General features: G+C 40.0%; 1 protein-coding gene across 1 annotated transcript in view; it reads right to left on the reverse strand.

The window, feature by feature from the left end:
• Nucleotides 1–11,383, reverse strand: part of LOC128640218 (CUB and zona pellucida-like domain-containing protein 1) — a 29,320-nt gene that overhangs the window by 14,656 nt on the left and 3,281 nt on the right. Inside the window, exons 3-6 of the mRNA XM_053692619.1 lie at nucleotides 10,667–10,872; nucleotides 9,757–9,907; nucleotides 8,200–8,411; nucleotides 755–927 (exon numbers count right to left, since the gene is read on the reverse strand). Coding sequence (XP_053548594.1) covers nucleotides 755–927; nucleotides 8,200–8,411; nucleotides 9,757–9,907; nucleotides 10,667–10,872 — 742 coding nt within the window. The remainder of the gene's footprint in view (nucleotides 1–754; nucleotides 928–8,199; nucleotides 8,412–9,756; nucleotides 9,908–10,666; nucleotides 10,873–11,383) is intronic.

An 11,383-nucleotide genomic window follows, 5' to 3' on the forward strand; every position in this document is an offset into this window, starting at 1 on the left:
CCCTAAATTAAAAATGATTTTCTAATAGCCAAATCTTTAAAGCTAAAATCTCTTGTTTAGGACAAGTTTCAGAAAAAGGATGAGTCTTTCTATATTTACTATTTATTACCTACATTGTCCCAAACCTTAAAAATCCTGGGTATGACATTAAACATATTCACATTGGAGAAGTCATACAATATCACATCAACTATGTGATGACATATGACACCGCTAGGGACACCATGGGGATTATTCTGCTTCCCCCCCATTTTTTCCCTTTTTTTCCTTTTTATGTTTTCTAGTAATTTTCTTATTTTTAAATAATATTTTCCTCTTTTTTTGGTATGGATGTTGTCTAAATCCGTATTTGTGTAATTTAATTTCTGTTTTTTTTGCACATATTCATTTTTATTTCACAATTTAAGGTGTTTTTTTTTTGGCACTAAGTAATAGTATTTGAGCATTTGTAAGTTTTTGGCCATCGTATTATCTACACCATGTCTTGTGCACCTATTATAAAATTTCACATTGTAAGGGGGTGTGATTTATACTGCTGTTGTTTTATGGTCACAAATAATATTTATTTAGGTTTTTAAAATATGAGCTATTTACCAACCCTGATGGTGAAATATTTCAAATACAGGTACCTGTCTGAAATTGTATTCTGAATTACATTTAGATTTACTACAATAAAATACAGACTTTGAGCTAAATTAGGAATTATAAGTTCTGATCTCCCACCAACTAAAAACAAACAAACTGATTTTCATACCTTTTTGACGGTTCCACAACCCACATATGGAACATAAAATACAACAGGATTGGTGGACACAGGCCCACAAGTTGTATTGGTTAATGTTAAATCTTGACCATGATAGTTTAGCAAGGACAGAAACGATGGGTTAATAATTACTGTCATTCCATCCCTTGAACATGTCAAAGAGCCTGAAGAGGAAAGAGCAGAATGAATTAAAAGAGGACACATTGATTTAATAGCGTTAAAAAAAAGGAAAAGTTTGAGGCCTCCTTGAGAGGAGAATGGTCGCATATTAAAGGGACATAAAACCCAGTATGTTTATTTCATATTCATATACAGCATACATTTTTAAGTAATTTTCCATTTTACTTCTATTATCAATTTTATTTCCGTTTCTTCTGGTATGCTCTATTGAAGGAGCGGCAATGCACTACTAGGAGCTAGATGAACACAAACATTAAGCCAATGACAAGAGGCATATATGTGCAGCCACCAATCAGAAGCTAGCTCCCAGCACCTGAGCCTGCCAAGGTATACTTTTCAACAAAGGATACCACGAGAAGAAGCAAGCTAGATAATATAAGTAAATTGGAAAGTTGTTTAAAATTGTATGTTGCATCTGAATCATAAAAAAAACATAATTTATGCTTACCTGATAAATTTATTTCTCTTGTAGTGTATCCAGTCCACGGATCATCCATTACTTGTGGGATATTCTCCTTCCCAACAGGAAGTTGCAAGAGGATCACCCACAGCAGAGCTGCTATATAGCTCCTCCCCTCACTGCCATATCCAGTCATTCGACCGAAACAAGACGAGAAAGGAGAAACCATAGGGTGCAGTGGTGACTGTAGTTTAATTAAAATTTAGACCTGCCTTAAAAGGACAGGGCGGGCCGTGGACTGGATACACTACAAGAGAAATAAATTTATCAGGTAAGCATAAATTATGTTTTCTCTTGTTAAGTGTATGCAGTCCACGGATCATCCATTACTTGTGGGATACCAATACCAAAGCTAAAGTACACGGATGATGGGAGGGACAAGGCAGGAACTTAAACGGAAGGAACCACTGCCTGTAGAACCTTTCTCCCAAAAACAGCCTCCGAAGAAGCAAAAGTGTCAAATTTGTAAATTTTTGAAAAGGTGTGAAGCGAAGACCAAGTCGCAGCCTTGCAAATCTGTTCAACAGAGGCCTCATTTTTAAAGGCCCAGGTAGAAGCCACAGCTCTAGTAGAATGAGCTGCAATCCTTTCAGGGGGCTTCTGTCCAGCAGTCTCATAGGCTAAGCCTATTATGCTCCGAAGCCAAAAGGAGAGAGAGGTTGCCGAAGCTTTTTGACCTCTCCTCTGTCCAGAGTAAACGACAAACAGGGCAGATGTTTGACGAAAATCTTTAGTAGCCTGTAAGTAAAACTTCAAGGCAGGGACTACGTCCAGATTATGCAAAAGACGTTCCTTCTTTGAAGAAGGATTAGGACACAATGATGGAACAAGAATCTCTTGATTGATATTCCTGTTAGAAACCACCTTAGGCAAAAACCCAGGTTTGGTACGCAGAACTACCTTGTCTGAATGAAAAATCAGATAAGGAGAATCACAATGTAAGGCAGATAACTCAGAGACTCGTCGAGCCAAGGAAATAGCCATCAAAAACAGAACTTTCCAAGATAAAAGTTTAATATCAATGGAATGAAGGGGTTCAAACGGAACTCCCTGAAGAACTTTAAGAACCAAGTTTAAGCTCCACGGGGGAGCAACAGTTTTAAACACAGGCTTAATCCTAACCAAAGCCTGACAAAATGCCTGGACGTCTGGAACTTCTGTCAGACACTTGTGCAAAAGAATAGACAGAGCAGAGATCTGTCCTTTTAAAGAACTAGCTGATAAGCCTTTGTCCAAACCCTCTTGGAGAAAGGACAATATCCTAGGAATCCTAACCTTACTCCATGAGTAACTCTTGGATTCACACCAATAAAGATATTTACGCCATATCTTATGGTAGATTTTCCTGGAGACAGGCTTCCGAGCCTGTATTAAGGTATCAATGACTGACTCGGAGAAGCCACGCCTTGATAGAATCAAGCGTTCAATCTCCATGCAGTCAGTCTCAGAAAAATTAGATTTGGATGATTGAAAGGACCTTGTATTAGAAGGTCCTGCCTCAGAGGCAGAGTCCATGGTGGAAGAGATGACATGTCCACTAGGTCTGCATACCAGGTCCTGCGTGGCAGGTCCTGCGTGGCCACGCAGGTGCTATCAGAATCACTGATGCTCTCTCCTGTTTGATTTTGGCAATCAGTCGAGGGAGCAGAGGAAATGGTGGAAACACATAGGCCAGGTTGAAGAACCAAGGAGCTGCTAGAGCATCTATCAGCGTTGCTCCCGGGTCCCTGGACCTGGATCCGTAACAAGGAAGCTTGGCGTTCTGGCGAGACGCCATGAGATCCAGTTCTGGTTTGCCCCAACGATGGACCAGTTGAGCAAACACCTCCGGATGGAGTTCCCACTCCCCCGGATGAAAAGTCTGACGACTTAGAAAATCCGCCTCCCAGTTCTCTACGCCTGGGATGTGGATCGCTGACAGGTGGCAAGAGTGAGACTCTGCCCAGCGAATTATCTTTGAGACTTCTAACATCACTAGGGAACTCCTGGTTCCCCCTTGATGGTTGATGTAAGCCACAGTCGTGATGTTGTCCGACTGAAATCTGATGAACCTCAGTGTTGCTAACTGAGGCCAAGCTAGAAGAGCATTGAATGTTGCTCTTAACTCCAGAATATTTATTGGGAGGAGTTTCTCCTCCTGAGTCCACGATCCCTGAGCCTTCAGGGAGTTCCAGACTGCGCCCCAACCTAGAAGGCTGGCATCTGTTGTTACAATCGTCCAATCTGGCCTGCGAAAGGTCATACCCTTGGACAGATGGACCCGAGAAAGCCACCAGAGAAGAGAATCTCTGGTTTCTTGATCCAGATTTAGTAGAGGGGACAAATCTGAGTAATCCCCATTCCACTGACTTAGCATGCATAATTGCAGCGGTCCATTGCCGCTACCATTAAGCTGATTACTTCCATGCACTGAGCCACTGACGGGCGTGGAATGGAATGAAGGACACAGCAAGCATTTAGAAGTTTTGATAACCTGGACTCCGTCAGGTAAATTTTCATCTCTACAGAATCTATAAGAGTCCCTAGGAAGGAGACTCTTGTGAGCGGTGATAGAGAACTCTTTTCCACGTTCACTTTCCACCCATGTGACCTCAGAAATGCCAGAACTATCTCATATGAGACTTGGCAATTTGAAAGCTTGACGCCTGTATCAGGATGTCGTCTAGATACGGAGCCCCCGCTATGCCTCACGGTCTTAGAACCGCCAGAAGTGAGCCCAGAACCTTTGTAAAAATTCTCGGGGCAGTGGCCAACCCGAAGGGAAGAGCTACAAATTGGTAATGCCTGTCTAGAAAGGCAAACCTTAGGAACCGATGATGATCTTTGTGAATCAGTATGTGAAGGTAGGCATCCTTTAAGTCCACTGTGGTCATGTACTGACCCTCTTGGATCATGGGTAGGATGGTCCGAATAGTTTCCATTTTGAATGATGGAACTCTGAGGAATTTGTTTAAGATCTTTAGATCCAAGATTGGTCTGAAGGTTCCCTCTTTCTTGGGAACCACAAACAGATTTGAATAAAATCCCTGTCCTTGTTCCGTCTGCGGAACTGGATGGATCACTCCCATTACTAGGAGGTCTTGCGCACAGCTTAGGAATGCCTCTTTCTTTATCTGGTTTGCAGATAATCTTGAAAGGTGAAATCTCCCTTGTGGAGGAGAAGCTTTGAAGTCCAGAAGATATCCCTGAGATATGATCTCCAACGCCCAGGGATCCTGAACATCTCTTGCCCACGCCTGGGCGAAGAGAGAAAGTCTGCCCCCCACTAGATCCGTTTCCGGATAGGGGGCCGTTCATGCTGTCTTGGGAGCAGCAGCAGGCTTCCTGGCCTGCTTGCCCTTGTTCCAGGACTGGTTAGGTTTCCAGGCCTGTCTGGAATGAGCAACAGTTCCCTCTTGTTTTGAAGCTGAGGAAGTTGATGCTGCTCCTGCCTTGAAATTTCGAAAGGCACGAAAATTAGACTGTTTGGCCTTTGATTTGGCCCTGTCCTGAGGAAGGGTATGACCCTTTCCTCCAGTAATGTCAGCAATAATTTCCTTCAAGCCAGGCCCGAATAAGGTCTGCCCCTTGAAAGGAATGTTGAGTAATTTAGACTTTGAAGTCACGTCAGCTGACCAGGATTTAAGCCATAGCGCCCTACGCGCCTGGATGGCGAATCCGGAATTCTTAGCCGTTAGTTTAGTCAAATGAACAATGGCATCAGAAACAAATGAGTTAGCTAGCTTAAGCGTTCTAAGCTTGTCAATAATTTAATTCAATGGAGCTGTATGGATGGCCTCTTCCAGGGACTCAAACCAGAATGCCACCGCAGCAGTGACCGGCGCAATGCATGCAAGGGGCTGTAAAATAAAACCTTGTTGAATAAACATTTTATTAAGGTAACCCTCCAATTTTTTATCCATTGGATCTCAAAAAGCACAACTGTCCTCCACCGGGATAGTGGTACGCTTTGCTAAAGTAGAAACTGCTCCCTCCACCTTAGGGACCATCTGCCATAAGTCCCGTGTAGTGGCATCTATTGGAAACATTTTTCTAAATATAGGAGGTGGGGAAAAGGGCACATCCCACTCCTTGCTAATAATTTCTGTAAGCCTTTTAGGTATAGGAAAAGCGTCAGTACACACCGGCACCGCATAGTATCTATCCAGCCTACACAATTTCTCTGGAATTGCAACTGTGTTACAGTCATTCAGAGCAGCTAATACCTCCCCAAGCAATACACGGAGGTTCTCAAGCTTAAATTTAAAATTAGAAATCTCTGAATCAGGTTTCTCCGAGTCAGAGATGTCACCCACAGACTGAAGCTCTCCGTCCTCATGTTCTGCATACTGTGACGCAGTATCATACATGGCTCTAACAGCATTTGCATGCTCTGTATCTCTCCTAACCCCAGAGCTATTGCGCTTGCCTCTTAATTCAGGCAATCTAGATAATTCCTCTGACAGGGTATTATTCATGATTGCAGCCATGTCCTGCAAGGCAATCGCTATGGGCGTCCCTGATGTAATTGGCGCCATATTAGCGTGCGTCCCCTGAGCGGGAGGCGAAGGGTCTGACACGTGGGGAGAGTTAGTCGGCATAACTTCCCCCTCGACAGAACCCTCTGGTGATAATTCTTTTATAGATAAAGACTGATCTTTACTCTTTAAGGTGAAATCAATACATTTAGTACACATTCTCCTATGGGGCTCCACCATGGCTTTCAAACATAATGAACAAGTAGGTTCCTCTGTGTTAGACATGTTTAAACAGACTAGCAATGAGACTAGCAAGCTTGGAAAACACTTTAAAACAAGTTTACAAGCAATATAAAAAACGTTACTGCGCCTTTAAGAAACACAAATTTTCCCAAATTTTGAAATAACAGTGAAAAAATGCAGTTACACTAACGAATTTTTTACAGTGTATGTAACAAGTTAGCAGAGCATTGCACCCACTTGCAAATGGATGATTAACCCCTTAATATCAAAAACGGAATAACAAATGACAAAAACGTTTTTTAAACAGTCACAACAACTGCCACAGCTCTACTGTGGCTTTTTACCTCCCTCAACACGACTTTTGAAGCCTTTTGAGCCCTCCAGAGAAGTCCTGGATCATGCAGGAAGAAGCTGGATGTCTGTGTCTGTAATTTTTGCTGTGCAAAAAAATGCCAAAGTAGGCCCCTCCCACTCATATTACAACAGTGGGAAGCCTCAGGGAACTGTTTCTAGGCAAAATTCAAGCCAGCCATGTGGAAAAAACTAGGCCCCAATAAGTTTTATCACCAAACATATGTAAAAAATGATTAAACATGCCAGCAAACGTTTTAAAATACACTTTTATAAGAGTATGTATCTCTATTAATAAGCCTGATACCAGTCGCTATCACTGCATTTAAGGCTTTACTTACATTACTTCGGTATCAGCAGCATTTTCTAGCAAATTCCATCCCTAGAAAAATATTTTAACTGCACATACCTTATTGCAGGAAAACCTGCACGCTATTCGCCCTCTGAAGTTACCTCACTCCTCAGAATATGTGAGAACAGCAAAGGATCTTAGTTACTTCTGCTAAGATCATAGAAAACGCAGGCAGATTCTTCTTCTAAATACTGCCTGAGATAAACAGTACTCTCCGGTACCATTTAAAAATAACAAACTTTTGATTGAAGAAATAAACTAAGTATAAAAAACCACAGTCCTCTTACGACCTCCATCTTAGTTGAGAGTTGCAAGAGAATGACTGGATATGGCAGTGAGGGGAGGAGCTATATAGCAGCTCTGCTGTGGGTGATCCTCTTGCAACTTCCTGTTGGGAAGGAGAATATCCCACAAGTAATGGATGATCCGTGGACTGGATACACTTAACAAGAGAAAATGGTTTCATATCCCTTTAATGGTATTAAATGACCTAAATAATTTTACCCCCATACCACCTTGGCAGCTGCACACACCTTTCTCTCTGAATATGCTATTGGAGATTACTGCTGACGTGTACTAATATACATTTCATTTGCTTGATGATAAACACATGTTCAAGAGTCTACGGGGGATATCTATCAAGCCGTCAACTTTGTTGCATTCAACGGCACCAATACGATCGCCTAACGTCGCGGCCGTGGACCTCAATACAATCTCCATATTTATAAAAAAAGCCAGCAAAAAGCCACGCACTGTTGTTAACTAACAGTCATCAATCTCACTGCTATTCGGCTTTTTTACCAACTTTATTTATACCCTGTCACTAAACGCCGCCACTATATTAAAATGTTTAACCCCTATCCCACCGCTCCCGGACCCCGCTGCAACTAAATAAATGTAACCCCTATTCCGCCGCTCCCGGACCCCACCACAATTAAATAAAAGTATTAACCCCTAAACCTCTGGCCTCCCACATCACCACCACTAACTAAACCTATTAACCCCTAAACCGCCAGACTCCCGCATCGCCATAAACTAAATTAAGCTATTAACTCCTAAACAACCCGCTAACTTTACATTAAAATTACCACATCCCTATCTTATAATAAATTAAAACTTACCTTTAGAATTAAAATAAACTATATAAAACTATTAATTAACCTCCCCTAACTATTATACTAAAATGACATTAAACTAGCAATTAAATTAACTGTACAGATGTCATGCGCCATAAAACGTTACACATGCTGAATTCTCCTTGTCTTTGCATCTTGTGTGTGAAAAGTCACAAATGTAAGAACTGTTAGGCCTTCTATCTTCCAAGCAAATCTACAATAACATTTCTGTAAAGTTAAAATTACAATTTGTATATTTTTGTATTGGTGACACTCACTTGTATTTGACTGGGGCAATACAATATAGTCAGCAGAGAACCCAAAATAAGAGTTGGCGTAGTCTGTGCTCAGCATAAGTGTCATAGAATTGGATGAGGTCTCCACCTGAGCAGTAGTGCGACCGCACAAGATATCCAGTATTGGAGAGTTAGTGGAGGGTCCGTCATACAAAGCGATGAAGTCAAATCGGCATAACGGGTCTATTTCTATACTAGAAGACAAAGAATAGAATAGTATTAATATTTAGATTATGCTAAGCCATAAAGTGTGGCCTTTATGTAAATATTCAAACGGATCTTGAACAATGTTTGGTAGCTCATGGATAGATTCTACTTAAAGGGACACGAAACCCAACATTTCTATTTTATGATTCAGATAAAGCATATCACTTTAAACAACTTTCCACTTTACTTGTATTATCTAATTTGCTTATTTCTCTTAATATCCTTTGTTGAAGGAGCTGCAATGCAATTCTGGGAGTTAGCTGAATACATAAGATGAGCCAATGACAAGAGGTGTATATGTGCAGCCACCATTCACCAGCTAGCTCTCAGTAATTTGTTGCCTACCTAGGTATGCTTTTTTAACAAAGGATACTAGGTGAACAAAGTAAACGAGATAATACAAGTAAATTGGAAAGCTGTTTAAAGAGATATAAAACCCCCAAAAATTCCTTTAATCATTCAGATAGAGCATACAATTTTAAAGGGACATTAAACTCAACAATAAACCCACCATAAAATGTTCATAATATTTTGAAGAAACGATATGCAAATCATTTTTCTTATATATTTTTGCCTCCTTTTCCTGCAATCTAAATCTAAAAATTGATTTTTTCCCCACTAGGCTGGCCTAAATTCAGTTAGATTCTAAGCCCACAGATAGAAGGCGTTTCAAGGAGTGTGTCTCTATATCTCTATATGTGTGTGTATATATATATATATATATATATATATATATATATATATACAGTATACACACACACACACACACATATATATATATATATATATATATATAAAAAACTTATGTCCCTTTAGATTCTTTCGTGATTCAGATAGTGCATACAATTTTAAGCAACTTTCTAATTTACTCCTATTATCAAATTTTCTTCATTCTCTTTGTATCTATTTGAAGAGCAGGAATGTAAGTTTAGATTCCGGCCCATTTTTTGTGAACAACCTGGGTTGTTCTTGCTGATTGGTGGATAAATTCACCCACCAATAAACAAGTGCTGTCCAGGGTACTAAACTAAAATTTGGTTGGCTCCTTAACTTAGATGCCTTCTTTTTCAAATAAAGATAGCAAGAGAACGAAGAAAAATTGATAATAGGAGTAAATTAGAAAGTTGATTAAAATTGCATGCTCTATCTGAATGAAGAAATATTTTTTTGGGGTTCAGTGTCCCTTTAAGCACAGTCAGCAATAGTACTGTTGCTTTTTTATTTTTTTGACTAGACTATTCCTTTAAGAAGTTGTGAACGCAGCTTTAGAGCTCCTTCGGCTGCAGGTTTGCATCAGCTAGCTAGCAATTTACAGATCATGTTTCAACTTACAAGATTTCAGTAAATGACAGCTGTATTTTGGTGTTTTTTGGAACGTCAAGGTGCCACACACAAAATGTGAAATCAGGATGTCTTCCAGGATAATTGGGGCTGGCAATGGTTCCAGAAAGGGCTTCAAGATTTCCTCCACATTGAGCAGGGTCTGAGAGTATTCCCAATAAAAATAAAAATAAAGTGAATCTGGTACATACTGCCTAAATAAAAGATATCAGGGGCAGATCATTTGGTCAGTAAGAAAACAATGCAAATCAGTGTATCATTATTTACATTATCTAACATATTATCCTATATATCATTCCTGTAAATGGGTGTTACCTTCGTTGGAAACCAATGCTAGCATTATCAATACTGGAATGTAAAGTAATAGCACCTGGACTCTAGATTTTATGAGTCATCTAATTTAAAGACGCTTATTAAAAATACATACCTTCTTTATCTGAGTCAGTAATAAAAATCATTCTCTAGAGAACTGGGTGTATGTAGGCTTTAGAATGTCACTTGTACTTACAGTACCGTTGTACGTGTTGTATGATTGGTTCCTGGATTACGAGATGTAGTCTGATTGCTGATTTCCAAACGAGCACTTCATCTATAGATAATAGTTTTGTTCTATAGATAATAGTTGTGTGCCTATGAGCTGTTTTCAGTTGAGATTATTATTTTTTTTTGGTGGTTTATCAAGGTGTAAATTTAAAGTTTTAAGTATAAAGAGACAGTGTACTGTGGGGTGTATTAATTATTAATTTCAGAGAATCTTTTGCAATGACATTGCTTAATACAGTCTTCCGCCTTCCTACTTGATAGTATTCCTTCAAAACAACATTCATTTTCACTAGTGAAAATTCCTCTCTTTTTGGATGAAATTCTCTGGTGTATTTAAAAGAAATTCTTGGTTACTCACCGCTACCAGGAGCAAAAGAATAATACAAGAGATACACTATTCTTTCTTGGCTAAAGGAGGCGTCGGTGGAGATATGCACAGATAGGCTTCCTTGGGACTCAAAGACTGAGATTCTAGGAGAATCCGGGCAAAGCACCCCCAGGACCTCCGACTTCTCATTGTACACCGTAATGTTCTCTTGGGAACAGTCTGAGGATGGGTTCAAACTGTGAACAAAAAAAAAACACTGAAATTATTTACAGAACAAGATTATTCCACTGCACAAAATAAAAATACAATTACACACAGTCCCAGCTGGTAAACAACTGATGATATGGTCATGCAATTTGCATCCTATCCTCTTTAGCAAGACAGAATGGGACATTTTTTTATCTTAACATATATTTTTTACAACTAACCATTCATTTTCCTCTTGGCTGCCAGAATGATACAAATCAACATACTGTATGTACCTCTTTGGTGGACAGTAACATGTAAACAGTAGAAATTTGAGTCCTTAACTGCCCCTTGCTTCTTATTTGTAATGCGTTGAGACATTTAATTCTCAAGGACTTTAATGTTTTTTTTTACATTTAAGTATCTAGGGGGGAGATTTATCAAGCTGAGGTAGACAGGGGCGCATATACGCGTCCCTGTCCGCCGCAGTTCACATCTGGCGGGCTGAATTCCCCTGGCGGAATTAAGCATTGCACATAAGCGCTATTTTGCGCTTGCGTG

Source organism: Bombina bombina, chromosome 9 (genome assembly GCF_027579735.1).
Source record: "Bombina bombina isolate aBomBom1 chromosome 9, aBomBom1.pri, whole genome shotgun sequence".
In the NCBI taxonomy this organism is placed as follows: Eukaryota; Metazoa; Chordata; class Amphibia; order Anura; family Bombinatoridae; genus Bombina; species Bombina bombina.